Raw genomic sequence first — 25771 nt, forward strand, 5'->3', positions numbered from 1 at the left:
TTTTGTGCATAGATATTATAAGTCCCCAGAAGTAATTTCGCATTGATATTTAAAATTGGTTCTGTGCTCTTCACCATTGTTATTCTTATAGTACATAAAATCTCATGTAAAAATCCTCATCCTGATAAATCTGGAAGTAATGAAAATTGTTTTCTTCTGAAATTCGAAAATAAAAACAACATTGAATGTAATGGAGCAAAGATATGAAGTGTGGTATTAAGGAACAAGACTGAGGCCTAAGGACTTGATAGCTAGAATGAACGTCAGTGAACACCCAAGGTAAGTCTGTGTCTGGACAGACGCTGAAATAGAAAAGAAGAGTCATGGACAGAGGGAGGGCAGCAGTGCAGATTCATCTCTACCCTGTAGGACGGAACTTGATCAACTGATAACAAAGCATTTGGCAGTTGTTCAAGGCTGCAAAGGGATGTGTACCCAGTGGACTTTGAATACATTTATCCAGAAAAGGCAGTATTTTTGTAAGCTGGAATGATTATCTTGATGTCTGGAAAAATGGATTTATCTAATTCTTTCTTATTTAATTCTATATTCTCTTAGCGATCTTCTAATGGCATTTGGGTCAGTAGCTGAAAGAAAATTATCTTACTTTCGGAATGCAAATAGTTTGTTTCTTATAAAATTATATTTCTCATTAAGAAATTAGCACTTTGTATGTATACAGTGGTTTCTTTTGTTTAGTTAAAATCTCCATTGATAATGGGCTTACTTTAGACTATGGACCACAGTATATCAATTACTAACAAGAAATGTCTCTCAAAAACAGCCTACCAACCTTTTTATCTTCGGTGGAACTGAACACCCCCTGAACTAAGAGAATTAGCTTTCTTTTTTATTTTTTTATTGTTATTTAATTTCTATATTCTTAACTACCACTGTCATCATTAAAAAAATTTGAAAGATATAAAGCATAAAAAATAATATTTGTTAACACTTGCTAGCTCAGTCTATTTGGGCGACTATGACAAAATACCTAAATCTGGGTAGCTTGTAAAGGACAGAGATTCATTTCTTGCAGTTCTGGAGCCTGGGATGCCAGAATCAAGGTGATAGCAGATTCAGTGCTGAGTGCCTACTCTCTCATGCCTAGATGGTGTCCTATAGCTGTGTTTTACCATGATAAAAAAAAAAAGTGAACACTCTGAAGTCTTTTTTGTAAGAGCAGGAATTCAGCCCTCATAACCTAATCGCTTCCCAAAGACTTCCACCTCCAAATACAATCACCTTGGGGGCTAGCAGTTCAACATCTGAATTTTGGTGTACATAGGCATTCAGACCATGACATGTATTCTCTACCAGAAAGTCTGCTTCACATGGAAAAGTAGTGAAATACGGTGCTTAAAAGCACAGTTTCTCATTTCTTAGAAACGTTGATTTAAATTCCGACTTGCATACTTCCTAGCTATGTGACTTCAGAAGTAGTTGCAACCTAAAGTCTTATTTTCTTCTATAAAACTGGAGTAATAAAGATACTTACTTCCTGGTTCTGCCTCTTAAAATGTGATGACATTGTACTGCCCGCCTCATCTCAAGCTAGGTGTGGCCACATAACTTGCTTTCACTGATAAGATAAGCAAAGGTAATATGTGTGAGCTTTCCTTTGAGAGAATGGGAGCCAATGCACCACTTCTTATGCACCCTTTTGCTGCCATGGTGAAACTGTGTGTCACGAAGGAGCTTTCATCATTCCAGATCTCTAGAAAACCACAAAGGTCAGAGGCCCTTGTTGACTGAATTAGGAATAAAACCAATAATAGACTGTGGAGATGGCATAGCCTTTGTGGTCTATTTTGACTGATCCACTATTGACAAACATAACTCAAACCACAAGTGTATGATTTCAAAAACCATTCTAGTTTTATCCTTCACATAGTTTCCATTACTAACAAGAATAATCTATTTTGGTTCAGGTTTCTGTTGAACAAATGAATAAAAATCACTAGTATATGCTTTTGAGGTGCTTTCAAATCTCAGAGAAAATATACATCAGAAAGAATCTTCCATATGGGAACCTGTATAAAACTTTTCATATTAAGTGGCTTAGTCAAGAATTGTTACTGGAGATCAATAGAGAAAAGTCTCTGAAATGAGTTCATCAGGAAATCTTCAGGAAGCAGGAGATTAGAAAATTGTCCTGAGCAATAAGTTTAAGTTCTTTCCTGGCAACTTCTTTGCAGTGTAAATGACCAATGGACTGATGTAAGCAGAGACTTGAAATGTCTTTAAACAATGAGACTTGTTTTTTCAGGTTCTGGTGTTGCAATGAGTGGAACTGCCAGAGCTAGAGGAGGAAGAAAAACATGGAAAATATCCTCTGATCTGGCCTGCACTTAATCTAATGCAATATGCCTTTACATCATATTAAATTTTGGTACTTCACTATCATGTGAAATACTTCTCAGATCAAATATTATAAAATTTTTCACCACCAAATGTTGAAAATAAAGTTATTTCATGTCACAAGTTTAATAACTCTAGGTAAAGGTAATTTAGATTTAACATTAATGAATGTAATCGACTACAAAATAATGAAAGAATATCATTTACTTAAGGGGTCCCAAAAATTTAGGGATAGAAATGGCACTGCATGCTCCTGTATCAGTTATGATAACAAGAGATGCTTTAGTTGAGTCAAAATCAATAATGGCTCAGATATGGTAGAAAATATTGTCTCATTCGTGAGAATTCTGAAGAGACCATCCTTGATTTAACATTAATGAATATAATTGCATGCATAATGAATGAATAGGTATTTAAATATCTCTATCATTGACTTAAAGTTTTCCAAAAATTTGGGGATACAAATTACACTGCATGTACCTGTATCAGTTACGATAACAAGAAGATGCTTTAGTTGAGTCAAAATCTATAATGGCTCAGATATGATGGAAACTATTGTCTCATTCATGAGAATTCAAGAATGACCATTCTTGATTAGTAGTCAACTATTCTCCAAATCTAATCCAGATACCTAGAGCCTTTTCATCCTTTGCCTCTAATACAATCTGCAACATATCATGCTAAAATAACTGTGATTATAACCATTCAGTTAATAGCATTGGAAAGAATATGGAAGATCATTTGTGCGAGATTTTTCTAGGCTCAGCTTAGTTGTGCCACCCCATCCTTGTGATGATATTAGAGATATGCAGATGCTGCTAGACCATCTGGAGTACAGCATGGATGTGAAAGAAAATCTCACTGCCTCAGCAAGGTCTATTATATTGTACAGAGAAGGGTTCTACCCTTCATATCCCTAAATAATTTTAGAAAGCTTGGCTGTAGCACCAGGAAATGTAATCTCCTGATAGTCCTTTCTAATATAAAAGTCTTTCAGCAAGTGCCTGGTGTACTTTTAATTGGAAAGTGTTCTATTAACACAATATTTCCACCTTCTTTCTACAAGAAATTCCCGGATGACTTTGTATAACCATTTTTTTCTCTTCTCCAAATTAAGGCTTAGATATTATTTTTACTCTATTGAGATTTATGGAATTCCTTAAGAAATTCCTTAAGTGTTTCTTTATTGGATTTCCAAGGTGCCACCATAATAAAGCACAAAAGTCAGAATCGGTGGTATGGACTCTTTCTGGACATGATTTACAGAGCTTAAGGTGTTTGCTGCGTGCCCAGAGCACTGACTTAAGATAGTACTTTTCTGGTCTTCATGTCTCATGGTACTCAGAAAGGCATTCGTGAGAAGAAATACTCCAAGCAAGTCCCAGATGTATTTTTTGTCAACCAAGTCTTTTAAATGTTGAACATCCATCTAAGTTGAGAGGTCAAACCCAGGATGATCGTGATTCAGGCTTGCTGTGGTGATGTGTGCTGATGTCACTTAGAACAGCAGACATTAAAACACTGAGTTCATCATCTGCATCCAGTATTTTTCACTTTCTTTGTGTCTGTTTCTTGCTGTTTTTGTATTTTTTTCTTTTACTGTTTCTCCTCCTCCTTCTTTTTTATTTGTTGCCTTGTTTTTGTTTTTTCATGTCATGTCAAAGAACACATGCTATCACTAGTCAAGACTGTGGTTTTAGTAAATGGTATGGCTAGTTGGTAGAATTCATTCCATTTTCAAACTTGATACTTTGATATTTGAATGTGGTTAGAATTTATTTGAGGGTTAGAAGAGATGAGAATTGTTGAAAAGATAGTTCATGAGATGTACATGTGTATCTGCACGTAAATTAAAGATAGAGACAAATACATTAAAAATATGGTTAAACATGGGTTTAGAAAAGAGAGTAATTCTCTTAAAAGTTGGTAGTAATAGGAAACCAAATCTTGGCTTTCCAGAGAACCATGGAGTGATCTGGTTGAAAGATCCAGCAGGGGCCTCTGGAAACATATCCTTACCAACTCCAGAGGAGTTTGCCATTAAGAAAGCCCATATGCGAGTAGATCACCTGAGCCCACAGGTTCAACACCAGTCTGAGCAACTTGGTGAGACCTCGTCTCCTCAATACATCAAAAATTAGTGGGGCATGGTGACGCATGGCTGTAGTTTCAGCTACTTGGAAGGCTGAGGCAGAAGGATCGCTGAAGCCCAGCACATCAACACTGGGGTGACCATGAGTGTGCCACTGCCCTCTAGCCCGGGCAACAGAGTGAGACTTCAACTCAAGAAAAATAAAATAAAATAAAATAAAATAAAATAAAGCCCATATGGAGAAATATTTTATTGCTTTCCACTTTTCAACATCAGGTAATGGGTTTCTACGCAGGGCATCTTCTTAGTTGGGGTCAATCAATACAGAAACTCATACCTACATCTCGAAGTGTAGATTGATGTGTTGAATTTTAGGTACGATCTTTCCCAAAACTTCCTCCCAGTTGTATATTTAATTTCCTTCCACCACAGTGACAACATTTACTTATGTATTCAGTGAATGAGTAATTAGTGAACTTCTCTGTGGTGTAAAATATTTTTTTCTGAAACCGTGAGGGATAACAGAGAATTAAATGGAGGACTATCTACACTGAAGTGAATTAAAACCTCAATTTACATAGAAAAAAGTCCACAATATTGGGAACATTTAACAGTCCGGTCTATGCAGACATCAAGTATTCACAGAAAAATAGTGAGAGAGGGCACACAGGAGCAGAAAAGCAAGTCAGGTATATTGAGGCCCTAATTTAAAGTGTGCTTCAGCTAGAAGTATTAAAAATAGAATCCATCTGAGTAATTCTAAATGTACGCTATGGAGTAAGAATGTTCTATTATTGCCTGACACAGTCATTAGTACATTGTAGACTAATTTAATTTGTTTAGCCTCTCTGGGCTTTAAAAAAAATTCTTCACTAAATTGTGTGTGTGTGTGTGTGTGTGTGTGTGTGTGTGTAATTGTTCTAAGAATTGCATGAGATCATGCATATGAAATATTGAGCATAACCCAGAATAAAGCAAATATTAAATGGCTGCTATTATTTAAAAATATTTTCCATTTTGTAATTTAACTTAGTTGTTTTCCTTATGAAGGCTTAAATCAAAGTCATATGACTCCTTCTACCCTTCATATTGTGCAGTTTCCAGAGGACTCACATTTTCTTGATCACTTCTGGTGCAAAATCCCCGCCTTTGCCCAGAAAGATTAGCTTACAGTTATTTCCATAATTAGATGGCACCCTTAAGGAGAAAGCCTGGGTCTACATTTTGTTGACCATGTCCTGATGGTCAATATATACGTATATATATATATTTTTTTCCCTGATGATCAAAAACAATGATACCACACCAAAAAACCCATGCGTTTCTTGCTTGAATGTGTTTAGCAGACTACAATATTAGACAGTCACCTCTGTTTATACAATCCTGATTTCTGTCTCCTTGTCCTTTCTCTCTTTTTTTCTTGACTATAAACACCCAACCTTTCCAGTGATTCTCGGAAACACTAATTTAGTTATCTTCCACTCCCACTATTAAAACTTACCCCATTTTCCCTTGTGTAAATTTCAATATCATAGTGCTCTCCTGAAAAAAATGACCATCTACTTCCTTAAAGACACAAAGTGTTGGCAGAGACACTTGTCTCCACCCTTTCTCTTTCTTTAATTGAAACCAGTCTTAGCTCAAGATATTCTTTAATTGAAACAGCTGTAGTTCTGAATAGTTTTAGTTTATTATTAATGTATATTTTCACCATTATAATAGGCCAAATGGTTTTAACTGTTTGTCCATGATTATATGCAGAGCTATTGTTACTGCTTTTCTCTTTTACATTCCTTTGTATAATTTTTATGCTTTCATTACTTCCATGTATCTATTATATAATAAGTTAATGTTGTTCTTCTGTAATATTTCTCTTCTCCATAAGAACATTTTGCCCTTCAGTTGAATGTGATTGTCTCTTTATCCACCCTTTTTATATTTGTACTTTTGTTCTTTTGGTACTTTTTAATATTTAGTTAACATTTTCTTTTTGTAAATATCTTGTGTTCAATATTTTTATTTTTAGTTAAAATTACTTGCACAGTAGATAAATTTAAAGGTTATTAATATAATTACCCTGTATAGACTTGGTATTACACATTCCATATTATCCCATACACTTGTGATAACTTATATCTAATTCTCAGATCTCTCTTGTGGCAGAAATTACCTTTCTTTTTATACTTGAGTCCACTGAATTTCAGAGTGTGTAATTAACTTAAGTTACAGTCAGTAAATGGCATTCTTGGTATTCCCCGTTAGACATTTCTTTCCCAAGCCCCATCCCTCCCCTCTACTCCATTCTATTTTTTCCCTCATTCTCTACTAAACTTTATGGCTTCTTGAAATCAGAGACTATGCCACCCTGATTTCTGCACCATATACAGGGGCATTGTTGAGTACTGGCAAAAATATATTCACTGAACCTTGAATATATTCATTAAAACATGGCATGCACCATATAGAAAAAAGAGTGAATTCAGTTGTATACTTTAGCTAGAGGAGAAATACTAGGTCTTCTATCTCCTCTCTAGAAACAATCTTAAGATTTGAACGGTGCTTTATTCACAAATAACGTTTCTTGGTGACATCTCACACAGAGCTCCCTTTTTATAACAAACATTTGCAATAGTATTCCTGGTCCTGTATCTGAAGGAAATTTTCTGAAAGATATCTAGATACTTCTTCCACTCTACTTATCTGGATTCTTGACTATTCCAGTTGGAATCTTAGCAGACCTAAAAAATTTTATCTTGTCTTGCTCCTTCAAAAGAAGTTTTGAAGTTCTTTGGAGAGTCAACAAGCCTGAAAGCCAGATCTAATCTGTTCTGGACCCCAACACCTAGAAAACAATCATTTATTTTAACCTCACACCTGTCCTGAAGAGACAAATGGGTCTCTTAATATATTTGTGTTCCTCGAGGCTATCAGATCCAGCAGCAGATTTAAAAAGTCCAGAGAGCGGTCATTTAATACTTAGATATGTATATTACTATACTTTTTACATGCACATACTTTTTTGTTTCTATCATTTATTTTTCTGTATTTGTTGCAGTCTTTTGGCTTAAGTCATGATTCCCCACTTAGAGAATAGGTTGTCAGAATTCCCTCTGTACTTTAGGTCTTACTGTCATTTGAATTGCCAGACGGCAGGACACAGATGTCCACCAATGAAAGGGTGATTTTGACAAAATATTTCTAACACTTCCCAGGCTATTACAATAAGGATGTTGTGTGAATATCTGTAGGCAGCTGTATGTGTATGGTTGAGGGTGGGGGAAGGGGAAAGAATACAGAACTCCATCCTGGTCAAAGTCTCTGGGCCTAAAGGTTGAACATTCATAACCTGAATATTCAACATCTGAAATGTTGCGACATCCAAAATATTTTGAGCGTCAACATGATGCTCAGAGAAAATCCTTATTGAAGGATTTCAGATTTAGGTTTTTAAATTAAGGATGCTCAATCAGTAAATATAATGTAGATGCTGCAAATTCTGAAAAATTCTGAGATCCAAAACACTTCCGGTCCCAAAAATTTAGAATAAGGAATACTCAACCTGTAAGTATAACAAAATGACACACTGAAGAAAAGACTTTCTCCTGGTCAATGCAGAGAACATTGTTCTCTCAATGTTCTGCAGTTAAACCAATCTTGCCAAAATCAGTTGGTGTTGATCTATCAATCAGTGGTCATAAAATTACAATAGCTCACTTTTAGGTGTCTCTCTACAAACTCCCCCCACTTCAGTAGGGTAATATTTAGACACAGCACGGGCACTTTCCTTTTATGATTGTATAAGTTCCCATTGGTGGTATGAATCTATAACTTGCAAATCTTTTAGCAAAGCACGAATTTTATGTTAGGTTTCTTTTTTTTTTTTCCCCATAGGAAGTCATGAGTTCTGTCATTCGGTATGTATTTTTGAAATCATGCCTACCAAAAAATAGGCATTTAATTAAACATTCTAGTAAATCTGAAATAAAATGAAAAGTGTTGTTGTTTTCTTTTTAACTCTACTGAAAAGACACGATGTGAAATTTGGAGCCTGTAATAAATTTAGGGTCTTTATACTTGATTTGTAAGACCTGAACTGGCCAACAGCACCCTTCTTTCTGGAAAACATTTGGTAGGCTTTATGCTACAGGAATGCGGATGCAAATTACAGCAGGTATCTGTCTTCAAAGAATTTAGAGCTCAACAGTAGAGATGCAGAGAAGACAAGCAATCATGGTAGATAAGGCACAGGGTGTTAAATGACTTTTCCCTAACTCCAGAGTCTACTTCTGACAATGTCATGAACAGATCAAACTCTAGTAGTTCACAATCTCATTGGGAAGGTAAGACACACAACAAACGTGAAGCAATTAGCAGACAGTAGATGACATATGAATAAATGCTAGGGTGAGTCGTGCCCAAAATGATGTCTCTGCCTGAAGCAGAGAAAAACGATTCTGATGTGAAGTCATTGACTCAAAGATGTTAAGATTTTGGAAGTACAGGGGAGAGAGCTATTCATGTGCTTGCGGGTGTATGTCTTTTATAATCCTAAACTCATTACAACTGAAGAAAATTTCAGACCTTTTGAAAAACTTCAGAATCAAGCACTTCATGGCCATTTTATTTTTCCCTTTTACTGACTGTTCTTCCTGACATATCTCTTTTGTATGATTTTTGTTCATTCTACGACAGCCTGAGACTGTTTCTATGATCAATCTTTGTTCAAAGCATATGAAAGACAGAGGTAAAAATTAAATGTCATGGCAGTTTTAGGCAGTTTAAAAAAAAAACAAGAAAAAGTATTCTGGGGAGTAAAGGAGAAATTTCCTCTAGACTTATCTCCAGTAAAAAAAACAACTAAGACAACAGGGAGATTGGGAAAAGAAGACATCAGAATGATAGGTCAGCACAGTTTAGACACGAATTTACAAAATCCTTGTTTACTTCTTATTGGGAAATGAAAGGAGACTTGTTAAATTTAACACCTTCAGGATTTGTGTTTTTAGGTGAGCAGAGGTAGAAACACAGAACTCAGAAAGAAAAGAGAAAATAGAAAAAGGTCTGGGAAAAGGAAAATGAGAGAAAAAAAAAATTCTGAGGTCTCAACTTACAGGAAATGTTTTGGTATTTCCTTGTTTTCTACCCAAAGAAAGAAACTAGAGTTCAGGAGTAGAAGTCAATTTCCTGACTACAGGGGATTTCCCAACAAGGCAATCTACTTCTACAACACTTTCACAATTGAGGACTAGATGTCTCCTCCTCTCACAGTAGAAAAATACTGGATTACTTTCATTTTTGAGTGTGAAGCTCTTTTTAGTGCTGCAAGAAGGAACGGAGGCTGTTTACTATGGCTGGTGAGTTGAGGCCTTTTTCTGGCTAGGGGCGAGGGAATCGGATCTTAGAAAACCCTTGATTTTTTTGCTATATGAAATGACAAGAAGAAATGAAGAAAAGGAAGTGAGCTGGTAGTGTGCAAGCTGAATCATTTCTCTAATAGCGTGCAACTTGCATAGGGGACTTAGTATTAGAGACAACGCAGTAAAGTATGTTCCCCAGATGTCTTTGAGCCAGAAAGAAGTAAATGCTTTTCTCTTAGCTTCTGATAAATGAAGGGAGGGTAAGGACAGACAAAGGGATTTGTGTTCTGAGACAACTCTGAAAGTTTTTGTTTTGTTTTGTATCTCCTGGAGATAAGGTCTTGCTATGTTGCCAAGGCAGTCTTGAACTCCTAGGCTCAAGCAATCTTCTCATCTCTGCCCCCCAAAGTGCTGGGAGTACAGGCATAAACCACCGTGCCCAGCCATCTCTGAATGTTTCTAAATGAACTCTGAAATCTTCTCTGTTTCCTCTCAGTTCCCAATTAATCATCTAGATCATGAAACCTCCTTCTGGAATCAAATCTGGGAGCCTTTGAGTTCTCACCCCCTGTGACATCTGTATACTGACTTACATTGTTAGTCTGTTTATTTTGTTTTTTTCTCCCTTTCTCTCTAGTATTGGTGGTAACTAATATGATATTTCTGGGGTTGCTATTACTGTTTTGTTTGTTTGTTTGTTTTAACTGGCCTTCCTGTCTCTGAGACTGAACACGCCAATCCATCCTGCTGCTACATTCAGGTCTGCCGTCTTACACACGGAAACTGAGAAAGCAGAAGAGCCAGAATCATTAGCTACTGAGACAGCTCTTCTTTCAGCAGGTCATATCGCTTCTGTGTTTCATTCTCCTCATTTGAAAGGAAGAGGTTGGGCTAAATCAGCAGTTTCTAAACTTTATATCCCATCTGAATAATCTCTAGTCTTATGAAAAGACTCAGATCACTGCCCTTTCTGACCCTGATAGCTCAATCTTAAATCAGCTACAGACATTTATAATCTTCCAGAGATCTACGGATAATTCTTATGAAGCTGGCCTGATACAGGTTAGTCTGCAGATTAGCACTACTAGGAAAGGGGACCACTTAGCTGACTCTCAATTCTCATATACTCTGTATCCATAAATGATTTTTTTGTATTCTTTTACTCAGGAATATACAGGGACTCTCTATTGCCTTTAAAACAGTATTTGGACTTTTTAGACAGATTTTTCTGTCTTTTTTCCCCCATTAATCACTCCTAAGGCTGATTTCTGCTTAATTTTTTAAAAAAACTGTATTTACTTTTCTCATAATTGCTTCCTGTTTTTGTTTCTTATTTCTTTGATTCTCCTTGGGGTATTATAATTTCCAGAGCTTATATCTCACATCACATTTAACCTAAGCTTCTAAAATTCAGAGACTGATTTTTTTTGTCTTCCTCGTGATACTAATATAGTATTTGGCTGTGTTGTAAAAAGTCAAATTTATACACATGCCTACCTCTTGGGCCAGGCAGACCAACTTTCTGGTTATTGGATAAGAAAGGGGGGATCCTTATGTTGTAGATGTGAGGAACTGAAAGGCACTAGATAAAAATAACTAAAGTGGCTCAATCATTTCAACAACTGAGTCTAAGTGTTTACAGGAAACCAAAGTTCCTAAGGAATGATATTCTATAACATGTGAGAGCATTATCAATGTACTTGGGACAACAACTGTAGCCTTGATGAGTTTTGTCCTCTAAATTTTTTCCTCCTTTTTAATGATCTCTGCAACTTCAATTCGATGATTATTACAAGAACAGTAAATAATTCACAACATTTTAAAAAACTACCATAGACAACTATTTTATGCACTCTCTTTGGTTCAATATTTAAAATCAACCTATTAAGTGTATTATTCTTACGCTATTAAGAAGATACTTAGAGATGGGTTAAGTAATTTGTTTTTGGTCAAGTGTCTGTTGAGAGGAGTGATCCCTCAACAGGTGCTCAAACTGAAGACCCTGACATGACTCCAACTTTATGCAAAAATCTTCAAATAGTTGCCCTATCTCTCATCACTCCCACTTCAGTCCATGCTGCACATCTTTTCTTATAGTATAATTTTTCTACAGCTCAGCTCTACCAATTCCCAGATTACGTCACCTATCCTCCAGCCCTTGTGTTTCTTTCCATACTGCTCTCTGACCAGAGACTGTCCCCAGCTTGTCCAAGGGGCAAATTCCTACCAGTTTTTCAGGCCTCCAATCCAAACTCCCCCTCCTCTGGGCAACCATCTCCACCTGAGGCATGATTTCCTTATGCTCTTCCTGCGCATATGCTCATTATTTAAATTACTGTGATTTTTATTTTACTTATTTGCATGTCTATCTTTCTACTTGACTTTACGCCTTGATGTTTTCAAATCTTTCCTAAATACTACTCCCAACACTAGCAGAGTATCTTTCACAAATTCGAGTTCATTACACGAGGGGGGTAACCCCCCAAAACCTTGGAATTTATTTATAAAAAATTGTGTTAATGCCTTTTAGTCTTCTGCCATTTTTTGTTCTACCTCATCCACATTGGCAAAACATTTCCCTTTGAGGACTTTTTTATCCAGAGGAACAAAAAATACTTGCTTGGGGTGAAATAGGTTGAATAGGGAGGTGGAATATAGAGGTCATTATGTTTTTGATAAAAAACTGCTGAAGCCGGGGTCGGTGGCTCAGCCTGTAATCCCGTGCCTTTGGGAGGCTGAGGTGAGTGGATTGCCTGAGCCCGCGGGTTCGAGACCCGCCTGGGCAGCGAGACCTCATCTCTACAATAAATCAAAAAATCACCCGGGCGTGGTAGCGCGTGCCTGTAATTCCGGCTACTCGGAAGGCTGAGGCGGAAGGATCGCCGGAGCCCAGCAGGTCGAGGCTGCGGTGGCCGGGAGCGGCCACTGCACTCCAGTCTGGGTGACAGAGTGAGACTCCAACTCAAAACAAAACAAAACAAAACAAAACTGCTGAATACTCAGCACAGAGGGGGCAGGTGCGTTATCTTGGTGGTAGAACCAGTCACCTGTTTACCACAACTCTAGATGTTTCCTCATCAAATCGTGACACAACCGTCTCAAAATCTGCATATAAAAACTCTGGTTGACTGTTTGATTTGGAGGAACAAATTCTGAGTGCACAGTAAGGAGTCCGCCAACTGCAGAAAATAATAATAATAATAATTCCATTTTTGGTAGGGGTCTCCCTCATATATAGATCTATATTTAACTTTGAAGAATCTTGTAACATTTTACAAAAATAATTTACATAATTACCAAAAGTTTGCAAGATTCCTTTTTTCTCGATATCCTCTCTTACATTTATCTTTTGTTTTGTTTTTGATTATAAACATTTTAACAGATGTGACAAGATTTTTGTGCCATATTCAAAAATCATTATCTAGACAAATGTCATGGAACTTTCCCTCTGTTTTCTTCTAGTAGTTTCAGTTTAGGGTCTTGTGTATGTCTTTAATCCATGAGTTGATTATTTTGCATATATTTTATATATGCAGTTTAATTTATCTGCGTATGGATACTCAGTTTCCCCAAAACCAGTTATTGAAGAGATTGTATTTTCCTCATTGTGTGTTCTTGGAACCTTTATCAAAATCAACTGACTGTGAATAAATGTGCTTCTTTATGAGCTTTCTGTTCTATTCCATTGGTTACGTTTCTGTTTTTATGCTGGTACCATGTTATTTTAATTATGATAGTTGTGTAGTATATTCTGAAGCCAAATTAGTGTGATGCCTCTAACTTTGTACTCTTTACTAATTATTGCTTTGGGTACTCAGTTTTTGTGTGAGTGTGTGATTTCATATGAATTTAGGATTTTTTGTTTGTGTTTTTGTTTGTTTTTGTGTCAGAATCTCACTCTGTTGCCCAGGCTGGAGTGCAGTAGCACACTCACAGCTACCACAGCCTCCACCTGCTGAACTCTGTAATCTATCTGCCTCGGTTTTCCAAGTAGCTGAAACTACAGGTGCCACCATGCTTTTTCTACTTTTGTTTACAAAATGCCATTGAAATTTTGATAATAGACATTGCATTAAATCTATTGATAATTCTGTAGACTGCTAGTGATTTAATAATATTTACTTGTTTAATCTATGAACACAGGAGATCTATTTTAAATGAGATTGTTTTCTCAATTTTTTTTCAGGTAATTATTTGTTTTTATAAATTCATGCTACTAATTTTTATATGTTGATTTAGTATCCTGCAAATTTACTGAATTTGTTTGTTAGTTTGAACAAATTTTTGGTAAAGCTTTTGGGGTTTACTATATACAAGATCATGCCATCTATAAACAGGGACAATTTAACATTTTTTCCCCCCAACTTCAGTGCCTTTTATTTCTTTTTTTTTTTTTTGAGTTGGAGTCTCACTCTGTCACCCAGACTGGAGTGCAGTGGCCGTTCCCGGCCACCGCAGCCTCGACCTGCTGGACTCAGGCGATCCTTCCGCCTCAGTCTTCCAAGTAGCTGGAACTACAGGCACGTGCTACCACGCCCGGCTCATTTCTGATTTTATGTAGAGATGAAGTCTCGCCAAGTTGCCCAGGCAGGTCGCGAACCCGCGGGCTCAGGCAATTTTTTATTTCTTTATGTTATTTAATTTATCTGGCTAGGACTTCTGATACTATGCTGAATAAAAGTGGTGAACCTGGGTATTTTTGTCTTCTTACTGATCTTCTTACCACTGAGTAGGATGCTAGCAGTGTTTGTTATATGTGAAATTTACTGTGCTGTAAAGGCTTTAGCTTTATTGCTTACCATATTTCTCCACTATCCTTCATTCAGTCGTTGTTCTGTTAGGTTATTGAGCACAGAAATACATAAAAAAGGAAGCCCAGAATTCAGGCAGAGTGGATATTCCACATACTCACCTGTTGCTGTTTGCAAACATTCAAACTATCTCATTTCAGAAAAAGCACTACATCCCTCATTGCTGAATATCACTACAGACATCATCAAAGCATTCCCCTTGGGAAGCTATGCACTAACACCAGTGCCTAATCAATCCATGAAAGCAATTTTGAAACTCTTTTTCTGGAATGGCCATCATAGCCTTTGTCGTATTACGCTTGATGTCCTGAATGTCATAAAAATGTCTTCCTTTCGATATTTCCTTTATCTTCAGGTAAAGACAGAGGTTATTGGGGATTGGATTTGGTGAGTAAGAAGGGTGTTCCAATACAGTTATTTGTACAGTGCTGCCAATGTAAGCACTCTGGTAAGTTCGCGAATTTGATGGTCAATCCTCTACAAATAACAACGGCAGCTCTCATAGCCATTCCAGAAAAAGAGTTCCAAAATTGCTTCTATGGATGAACTAGGTGCTAGTGTTGGTACGTAGCTTCTCAAGGGGAACTCTTCAAGGGTGACCATAGTGATGTTCAGCAGTGAGGTATGTAGCATTTTTCCTGGGATGGCTCACAAACCTAATTGTTGGACCTCATATTTCAAGACCAGTACTTTTGCCGTCTCTTCTAAGAAGTAATTGTGATTGCACATGCAGGCATTTACTCGTCTTTTCTCAGCCTTAAGGATCTTGTTTTTATTTCTTAGTTTGAGTCAGGATCTCACTCTGCTGCCCAGGTTGGAGTCAAGTGGCACAATCATGGCTCACTGCAGCCTCAGATGCCTGAACTCAATTGGTCCTCCACCTCAGTTTCTTGAGTAGCTAGGACTATAGGCACGAGCCACCATGCCCAAAATTTTTAAATTTTTTTTAAATGAAGTGTTGCTAGGTTGCTGAGGCTGGTCTCAAATTCCTGGACTCAGTCACCTGCCTCAACCTCCCAAAATGCTGAGATTACAGGGGTGAGCCACCACACCTGACTGTATATCTTGTTTGTATTCTTTTAAGTAAAACTTTACCAAGCATTGTGCAATGTAGTTTGATAATTTAAGAGTAGAGGCTCCAGATTCTAAACCCCCAGATTTCAGCCCCTACTCCCCAATTCTAGTGCACTCTCCAGTATTCTTTTCACACAGTTTGGGTCAATAATTTAACTAATTTATTTGTGAATGTTTTCTTTCCCATGTAAGAAGTGTTTTCTTTCCCATGCATTAACATTCAGATTTTACATAGAGCTTTTGTGAAATTTTAGTAAAGCACTTGGCATAAGGAAGGCTCAATGAATATTAACTAATATTACTAAGACTATATCATGGTTAATTCCATAGAATGAAGTTTAAAACAAGATTTGAATCCTAATTTGCATAATATGGGACAAGTTATAATTTAAATGATCTATAAGTTAGGGAAAATAATAACTATCCCACTGGTTTATTGTGAGGGTCCAGTATATCAATATTTTTGAAGTAGTTAATGCAGAGATTTGTAAATAATAATGATAATTATAATGATTTACAGGTATTTATTTTTTAATCCTAACAAGTACATGAGAGAGGTTACCTTTTATTATGTTAATTGATATTAGGGAACTTTTTATTTTGCTGTTTTTAAACTTCCATGTGTTTTTCTTACAATCATTGCCCAATAAAAAATTACTGAGATATTAACTCACAATAGCCTGGACAATGAAGCTGGTGCTTCTGGGTCAGTGTTCTTATCCAAAGTCCTACATGATTTTTTTATAAAATGTCATTTTTGTATCAAAGCTATCCTAACATCTAGATGGACTGGATAAATATTTCTGTAGAGTTAGTAGAGAATTAATAATTCACCAGCCTTTCCCATATATAACCTGCCCAAATAATATCTACTGTACTGAAATTAAAAAAGCTTACTTTGATATCTATACTTTTCTATGAGATTATGATTATTCTAAAGAATAATACACTAACCCAGATACAAATTACTGTATCATAACAGGAAACGTCATCAGCAGATTATTTTTAATTCTAACTTTTAATTGAAAATAAGAACTGAAAGAACTATGAATCTAATTAAATTCATCCATATATTCATTGTCATGTATTTAGTAAGCATATTAAATACTTTTAAGTATTTTGAGCACAAAGATGTGAATACAGGATGTGTGTAATAAATAGAAATTAAAAGACATAGCACTTTTACCAAGGAAATGAGGCACAGAGAAGAGAAAATGTCCTATAGACTAGTAGTAGAAAGTGACAATCTATACAGGAACATGGGCTTTCCTAGGAGCATGCATTTCAGGAAGATTGTCATCATCATGGGCTGTAAGCAAGAGAAAGAGAAATATGAGCACATTGGTGATCATATAGTTTGCGATAGTCTCAGTGCCACAAAGAGGTGATGGGAAGCTATAAAACAAAACAAAACAAACAGACACAAAGACACCAAAACAAAAAACAAAACGTAAGTGTCAATGAATTGTTAAACAAAGTCTGGTATGAATTTAATGGAGTGAGCACATTCTACAAGTCCAGCAAAAGGGGTGTATAATTTGTTGGGGAGATGGTGAAGTAGAATGTATTTTCAGGGCCGTTTTCTGTTACAGAATGATTTCTCAAGTAAGGGCAAAACTCTTGAAGCAGAAATTATAGTTGAAGGAGTCTTTCTATTTCTTACAGAAGGCAATGGGAGTAGAAAATTTCTTAAGAATTTGGAATTCATAGTCAAAGAGACTATCACTGACAGTTTGGATAATTTGGTGGAAAGAGATATGCTGAACTGGACCGAAGAGGAAAAGAAAAAATACTATGATGCCAGACGTAAAGATAAGCGTAGGGTCTTTCTGGACTCTTTTCGACACAAAGAAAAAGCGATAGGTCAAGCGCTTCTCGGAGCCATTGTTAAGACAGACCAAGCTCCAACGGGAATAGGAGGTAAGATTGAATCTTTCACCGTGGATATCTCAAATTTTCCAGCATCTATTCAACTTCAAGTCGCACGCATTGTCTTCTGCAATCTCTATTCTTCCTTAACTAAAGTGTCATTTTAACTAAACTATGATTGTCCTTTTAGAAGCCACCTTGTGTTTTGTGGAGTGGAATCCAGTTTACAATTAACTAAGACACTGAGTCTTTGCATTTAGGCTGTGCATAGAAGTAGTTAATGGTAGAGACTTTGTAGTAAGAGACCCAAATCTAAACCTAAATTCTGTCACCTGTGAACTCTATGACATCCTTCAAGTATTGTAACCTCTCTAGCTCCCTCGTCATCAGTTTTAGCATGTCTGAAATGGAAATATTTCCTGTACTTTCTCATAAGGCTTTGTAAGGCTAGAAACATGGTAATTTAAGGTACATGCTAACAACTCCTAGGACATTAGCTCTCATCTAGGAATTTCTCTGTCAAGCTCCAGTCTTATTTAGCTTTAGCTGCATGTTCAACATTTCTACTGGAGTGTCCTGTTGACTTTATAAAATGAACATATCTAAAATTAACCACTTGAACCTGGACCAAATCTGTTCACTTTTTATTCCCTTTCTATATCAGTAAACAGAACTAACATCCATAAACAGAAATAACACTAGACTATAACTTGGTGTCATCACCAATTAATTGCAGTAATTAGTAGAGTGCCTGGCACATAACAGATACCTAATAAATACAGAATGGATAAAGAAATGGTTAACATGCAATGAATATTACTTATCACAATTATTATGCAGATAAGTTTTAAAAAATTTTGGTAGTTGTCCTTATTGTGAGTTACAGTAATATGGTCAAAGGAAACTGTATAAAATGTATACAATTCTATAACCTTTCAAAACTTTTGACTCAGATTAAATTTAGTATTATTAGAGTCTAAAGGTTCTTGCATTCAAACTCAACAGTGATGGACTCAATTTGCCCTAGAGTTGAAAAACTAAAATCTTCAGCCCTGACATCTTAGAGTTTCCAATGATGGTACATTATAGTGAATGAAGGCATAAATCAATAAAGGACTTTTTCAACCAAACTTTTACTATGGAGAAAGGATTTTCCCACCACAGGAAGCATATACTAATATGATAATCCACCATGACTGTATCCTAGGCTGCATTCTCACTAATATTGAAGCTGGTCATTTTTCACGATTTCTCTTTTTCTCAAATCTAAGATATCATAAGAACAATTCTGATTTTTGAAAATCGGCAATTATGCAGCAAAGGAGAATCAGAATGGAAGCAATAGGAGTTTAAACATGATTTTCACAAACCCATAAATCACAATGAGCAGTAAACTCTAAACGGAAATAACCTCTGTAATTAGCAGAGGCTTTGGCAGGAAGGAGGCCGCTGTAGACCCTCTCAGGAGGAGGGCATTGGCCCCCTGGGTGCTATCTCCCTCTGAGAATCTCCAGATGTTCCCAGGACTCTGGGTGTACTGGCCCAGCAGTTCATGTAGCTGAATGGGCTGGGCTATCAGAAGACACAAAACCCCGGACCATGGGAATAATTCTGAGGTTTTCATTCATAGTATTTAGGACATGGAGTGGAGAGTAGAAAGAAACCAAGCTATTGGTTTGTTGGTTTGTTTCATTTAACAAACCAGTATGTATATGCACTATGTGCGGAGTACTACTACTTAGAGCGATAACCACTCAAATCTCTGTCTACCAAAAAGTATTGCTTTATCTTATCCGTTCCAGTTCTTTCTTCTTTGTATCGGTTTGAAGGAATTCCTGAGCACTTCAGTAGGCAACAGGTAAGCCTGAGAAAGTCACATTTTAATCTAAACTCCTAATTTTCTCATTTCTTTCTGTTGCACCACCGGGAGAATAGGAACTCCCTTTGAGATACAAACTGCTCTCTTATATTATCTATTTCATAATCAAATAACCTGTTTTCATACCAATTTTACTATTGGTTATAAGATAGAAATTTCTTCTAATTCCTGATTTACTTGAAAACACTATTTAATGGAGATTAGGAGATGATAAATCAGCAAGTTCTCCAAACCTGTTCATTAACTGGAAACAGAAAACTTTGGATGAGAAAACATACCCTGTCAGCAGGGAATATCCCAGGACTGTGGATGTCTTCACATTGGCAGAAATTCTGAAATGGGAAGTAAGAGTGTGTGTCACTCTTTAATCTATGAAAAGGAATGCTCAGAAGGTTTGGAATCCTTACACACTCTTACAACTTGTTGCATCTCCTGAGCCCAGGCCTTTTATCATACTTTTTAAGAAAGACATCTAATTCAAAATATCATTTTAAAAATTAATGGAAACAAGTGATTGAAATAGAAAAAAAATATAAAAACTGAAAAATTTTACACAAAATAATATTTCTTTTCTCCTTTAAATCAAATAAGCCAGAGAATATTTTCATTGGCTCATTATAACTGAATAGAAAAAAAAAATGTAACCATCCACTGCGTTCATGGAAAGAAACCACTTTATATTAGATCTTGGTAAACTTCTTTTCTAAGTTCTGTTTATAAATTATTTTCCTTTTTTCTCCAAGGGAGGGCTCTGGAATTTCCCAGTCACATGCACAATCTCCGACAAATGATGTCAAGTGCTGTTTGATATTTCTCTAGGGGATAGATCAGGCTCACTCCAAAACAAATTTATCCAAAAGAGATGAATTATTTCCTCACATTATAAAACAAGGACTGAGAAACTTAGTGTTGGCTGTTTAATATTTGGAGGTAAGAAATCCAGAGTTACATGAGAATCTCTGACAAAAACAAAATTGTCCCTTTGACCTTGGACACAGCACTATTGTTGTTAGACAGCACTTTTCCATTAAATAGCTGACTGGACAGTTTGGTGAGGGATAATTGAAGCCCATTCTAGAAAGGTTAAAATTCTGGTTAAGGTTGCAAAAACAATATCTTGATGGTACAGAATTCAAGATACTGTTAAGTGATTGATGTGTGTGTGTGTGTATCTGCATATATTGTATGAGTTAGGAAGAGACAATCACCCCAAAATTAGATGTTGTCCCATCCACTATGCTAGTCTCAAGCCACCTGAAACTACCAAGTACTTGACCTGTGGCTAGTACCACATGTTAAAATAATCTTGTTTTGCATATATGATGCTCAATAAAACATACTGTTAAATTAATTTCATCTTAGTTTTAATTTCCAATGTGATATTAATTAATTTAATAGGGCATATAAAGCTAATATTAAATTCCTGTTAGATAGCACTCTGACAAATATTTACTCAATGTATTTTCTCTCACACACAATAGAAAGTTCACACAAATTAATGAGTGCCCTAGAATAAAACCATCATAAAAATCAAACTTTTTTCTGAATATAAAAAGACAAATTATACTACATGTGATTGAGGTGTTTTGTCTAAAATTATGAGAATTTATTATCTGTTTGTTTTGGGAGGGGTGGACTTGATTCTCTACCAGTGACTTTTTTATTATTTCCCAGTAATAATCCATCTCCTTATACTAGAGATTAGATTCAACTACAACCCCTACAGGGGAAGAAGTCTTTTCCCAGAACTTTTGTCTCTCAATCTTATTGGGTTACAAATTGATTCACAGAGGCAGAAATCACAGTTTATATTATGTAATGTATCCTGTAGATCCCCTGGAAATCCAGGCTGAAGGAGTTGAGCCAACGGAATCTACAGATACCCTCAAGCATTGTCCTGGTGAAGATTTCCTGAGACTGTGTAGAGAAAATGCTGGAAAGGTGCTGTGCTCCATACATAACATAGAGAAACAAACTATTGTCTTCACTTAATGCTCAATTTCTTAAGATACTAAATGAATGGGAATGAGTATGGTGGTAATCTTTCTCATATATATTTTCAACAAAGAAGAGAATGTGTGACTTCACACAAGTTCCAGTCCCTGTTTAAACCCATGGTAAAATTCATTTTATTCATTTATTTATTCTCATATATGTTTGAAAGGTATGACAACTTCAGCTGTGGCCACAAATCAAAATATTTATAAGATAGCATGGCTAAGTAGTAATTGTTTGTACTCTAGCTATAAAGGCTATACATGAAGTATATCTTAAAAACACAGTTGCAGCTTGCAAAACATTGTAAGTTGATGTGTTAAAAAACAATAATGCTACCAAAGGCAAATTTTACTTTGTGTATTAATTTTCACTAAAACCAATGACATATCTCTCTTGGATTTTATTAAATTTAATCTGTAGCTTGAATGCTAGGAAAAATTTGAGTAGGTGGAGAAGAAAGTGTAGAAAGAGTATGTAGGGATTATTCTAGTTCCTCAATGTTTTTGAGTAACTACTCAAGGTATGTCCTGGTTGCTGATCTGAGCTCTTGAGAGAGAGAAAGGCAGTGTGTTCTAATAGAGGTAAGGGAGGTGACAGCTGCATGAGACCTTAATAAAGCAACATTGATAGGCATTTTGGAGTTCAAACAAGAATCCGGTAAATCAAATTCACAGCATATCCATCTTCTCCAGATCTATCCGATAAAGAAGAAAAATGAAAAACGCAGTCGCCAGGCTCTCATCATATGCAATATAGAGTTTGTCCATCTTCCTCAGAGGAATGGTGCTGAATTTGACATCACAGGGATGGAGGAGCTGCTTCAAGGCCTGGACTATACTGTGGATGTAAAAAGGAACCTCACAGCCGAGGTGAGAGCTCCCCGCCCAATCCAAACTCACATATTCAATACATGTGTTCTACTATCTAGTTAGCCTTATAAAACCTCAAAAAAGTTATAACAATCCCAAACCCCGTGTGTGTGTGTGTGTGTGTGTATGTTTGTCTATTAGCAAAATGAAGGTATTGGATAGGTAAATTTTATTCTCTATTGATCGCCAACTCAATACCATAAAAACAGACAAAACGTGATTGGCCTGTGTTTTCACAAATTTCATTGAGCTCCAAAATCAGGAATCAACCACAAGAATCTCCAGAATATTCTAGAGCAATGAACGTTAAGCAGGAATGCACTCACAAATCAAACACTGAGTCCTGGAGCCGGGGGATAGGTGTGTGAATGAGGCAGGAGTTTCTCAACTGGCATTGATCTAGGTTAGAGTGGAGAGGAGAAGCCAAAATGTAAGCAGACAATTTTGGAAATTGGATGCATCTACTATGAGTGACTAGAAAGTCAAGAGTAAGGGGAAAGAAAAGCATGAAGGAAACATGAGAGAGAATTGCAGGTAGGGAGCCATGTTTGATGGCGTGGTCTGGGAAAGCCTCTGTGTGTAGATAACATAGGGCTACCTGAGGGATTTGGCTTGGACAAATGTGAGTGCAGAAGCTTCTGAGGAGAGGGAGAGAGCTAAACTGAAATGAAACAGGCATGAGAGAGGCACAGAAAGGAGGGTGACTTGATTTTAAAGAAGATAACAGAGAGCGGAGATTGGTCAGGTCACAAGTGGGGTTTTATTCTAAGCACAGAGGGGTTGATGTTAGAAGTGGCCTGGTGCATTTATAGCACGAGTCTTGATAAGACAGAAAATATAGAGATGAAAAAGAAGAAATAATGTGAGTGACATTCTTAAAAAGACAATACATCAAGGATAGAGTTTAAGTATGCCAACAAGAAGAGAGGGTAGGAACCCATTTACCATTAAGGAAGAAAAATAAAACCGCTATCATCATTGATTATCCAGTACGGGAAGTCACCATGACTCTAATGTTGCATCTGTTTCTTGTGCTATTTGTGGTAAATCTAAGAGGTTAAATCAACGTAGTGCTTGTCATATTGAAGTTACATGGCACTTTTCCAGGACATGGAGACAGAGCTGTGGAATTTTGCAGCCAAACCAGAGCATGAGACCTCAGACAGCACATTCTTGGTGCTCATGTCTCATGGCATCTTGGATGGAATCTGTGGAACAATGCACAGTAAAGAGAAATCGGATGTGCTACCTTATGACACCATCTTTGAGATATTCAACAACCGCAACTGCCGTAATCTAATGAACAAACCCAAGGTCATCATTGTCCAGGCCTGCAGAGGTGGTGAGTCCTGAGATGGAAACTCAAAAGTTCTGAAGGTGTTTGTAGAGGATATGCTGTGTGATTTATATCTAGGGAAACACCCTTAGGCCTCCATCCAGTGCAAATAAATGACCTTGAATTCAGAGGAAACTCTCTTAAAGAGAGAAGGACTGGTATTAGGAGAAATTGTCCGGTCTGCTCTGATCTGCAGAGAAATATCTATATAATTTCTTCAGGGTAAAAGGTGGAGGAGATATCTGAATCCTTAAATCAAAGTTGAACAGAAATATTCAAACCTCAGAATCGAATCATTTTACTGATAACGTGGTTTTTAAACATTTTACAGACATTTTGACATTAGCTAGTTTGGGAAGAATTGCTTTTGTTAGTTGATCCATTGTGTAATAGCAGCACTCCTTTTCTCATAATTATTAAAAAAGTAGTGAGTAGGGAGATCAGGGGACTTTGGAGTAATTGAAATTAAATTTTATTTTATTATTCCCCCCAGATTGACAATTGTCTCATGGCTTTTGTAAGCTGTGTTTAAAAATGAAGGTAGAAATAATTTAACTTAAAACTGGTAACTGCATGATGATTTTGCTATTAATTGGCACATTAATCAAAGACACTAAAGAAGAGGCCAAGTGGGTGTGTGTGCACGCGCGTGCATGTGTATATAAAACAACTTCAGATGGCCATTCAAAAAGAACCAAGTGGACAACTGTGATTGTCATTTCGGCAGAGGCATAGCGGTGTATAGAAGGTTAATGTCTCTACAGATAACCCAGGGGATGTGGTTGTCAGAGTTCGTTCAGCGATTCCGGCAGTCAGCTATCCACAGTCATGCAGGAACCTGGAGATGGATGCAGTTTGCAAGACCCACGTGGAGAAGGACTTCATTGAATTCTGTTCCTCAACCCCACGTATGTGTATTTTAGTGGCAACCAGGGAGTTGCAGTCCTGAGGCCGCCTCTGAATCATTCTAGAAAATCAAGATAGTCTCTCTGCAGCAATAACCTGAGAGAAAGTTTGTGTGCTGTCAATGTATTTTACATTATCTTACCCGTGTTGTGAGGGCAGATTCTCATGCCTAAGATAGACACACACACACACACACACACACACACACACACACACACACACACATTGTTTAAAATGCTACTTTTATTTTGTGTGATATTTTATAGCTGAAAGTGTTCTAAACGTTAAAAAATCTCAGTACAAGGATCCCCACTCATAACACGTTATTTAACGATTGATTTATTTTTTTTTACTAAATCCACTTAACATTTTGAGTAGACATTGTGTGGATCCTGAGACTGGCTGTTCTTTCTGAAAGTGTCAACTTGATGGCCTTTTCTCCATATTTCCTGTCTGATTCTACAACAAATAGTGCCACTGTACGCCTAGCACGATTGTGGATGCCTTTTATAAGAAGAAAAAAACGGTGTTGAGCTGATTAGTTCTGTTTATAAGGAACAGTGTTCACTATTTCAGTTCTATTCATAAGGAATAGTGTCTAGTATTTCACCACTAGGTGATCATCTCAAGGAGTCATATGTTTGACTATTTCTAATTTGCACATTTTTATGCCTTGTTTTTATAAGTCACTTTAAAGAGGCATAATTAACATATAAAACTGTACCTGTTTGTTTGTTTATTATTTTTGAGTCAGGATCTCACACTGTACCTCAGGCTGAAGTTCAGTGGCATGGTCATGTCCACTGGAGCCTTGACCCAGTTGGCTCAGGCAATCCTTCCGCCTGAACCTTCCAAGTAGCTGGAACAACAGGAATGCGCTACCATGCCCGTTTTTATTTTTATTTATTATGGAGACAAGGTCTCACTGAGTTGCCCAGGCTGGTCTTGAACCCCTGAGCTCAGGCAGTCTTCTTGCTTTGGCCTCCCAAAGTGCTAGGATTACAGGCTTGAGTCACTGCACCTGGCTGAAAAACTGTATGCATTTAATGCATGCAATATCATATGTTTGGATATAAGTATACCACAATCTGTGCCATAAACATATTCTTCCCCTCCAAACAAACATTCCTCCAATTCTCTATTATTATAATCATTGTGTGTGTGTGTGTGTGTGTGTGTGTGTGTGTGTGTGTGTGAGAGAGAGAGAGAGAGAGCGAGAGAG

The 25771-nt window shown here is 36.8% G+C and overlaps 1 protein-coding gene across 1 annotated transcript in view; it reads left to right on the forward strand.

The window, feature by feature from the left end:
- The first annotated feature begins 4247 nt into the window (after positions 1-4247).
- The window catches only part of LOC103267244 (caspase-4-like), a 25809-nt gene continuing 4285 nt past the window's right edge, over positions 4248-25771 (forward strand). The window contains exons 1-7 of the mRNA XM_021715938.1: positions 4248-4439; positions 10747-10869; positions 17285-17612; positions 21272-21381; positions 22131-22307; positions 23415-23649; positions 24408-24551. Coding sequence (XP_021571613.1) covers positions 4248-4439; positions 10747-10869; positions 17285-17612; positions 21272-21381; positions 22131-22307; positions 23415-23649; positions 24408-24551 — 1309 coding nt within the window. The remainder of the gene's footprint in view (positions 4440-10746; positions 10870-17284; positions 17613-21271; positions 21382-22130; positions 22308-23414; positions 23650-24407; positions 24552-25771) is intronic.

The sequence above is a fragment of the Carlito syrichta genome, unplaced genomic scaffold, assembly GCF_000164805.1.
Source record: "Carlito syrichta isolate Samal-C Ts95f unplaced genomic scaffold, Tarsius_syrichta-2.0.1 Scaffold308079, whole genome shotgun sequence".
Lineage (NCBI taxonomy): Eukaryota > Metazoa > Chordata > Mammalia > Primates > Tarsiidae > Carlito > Carlito syrichta.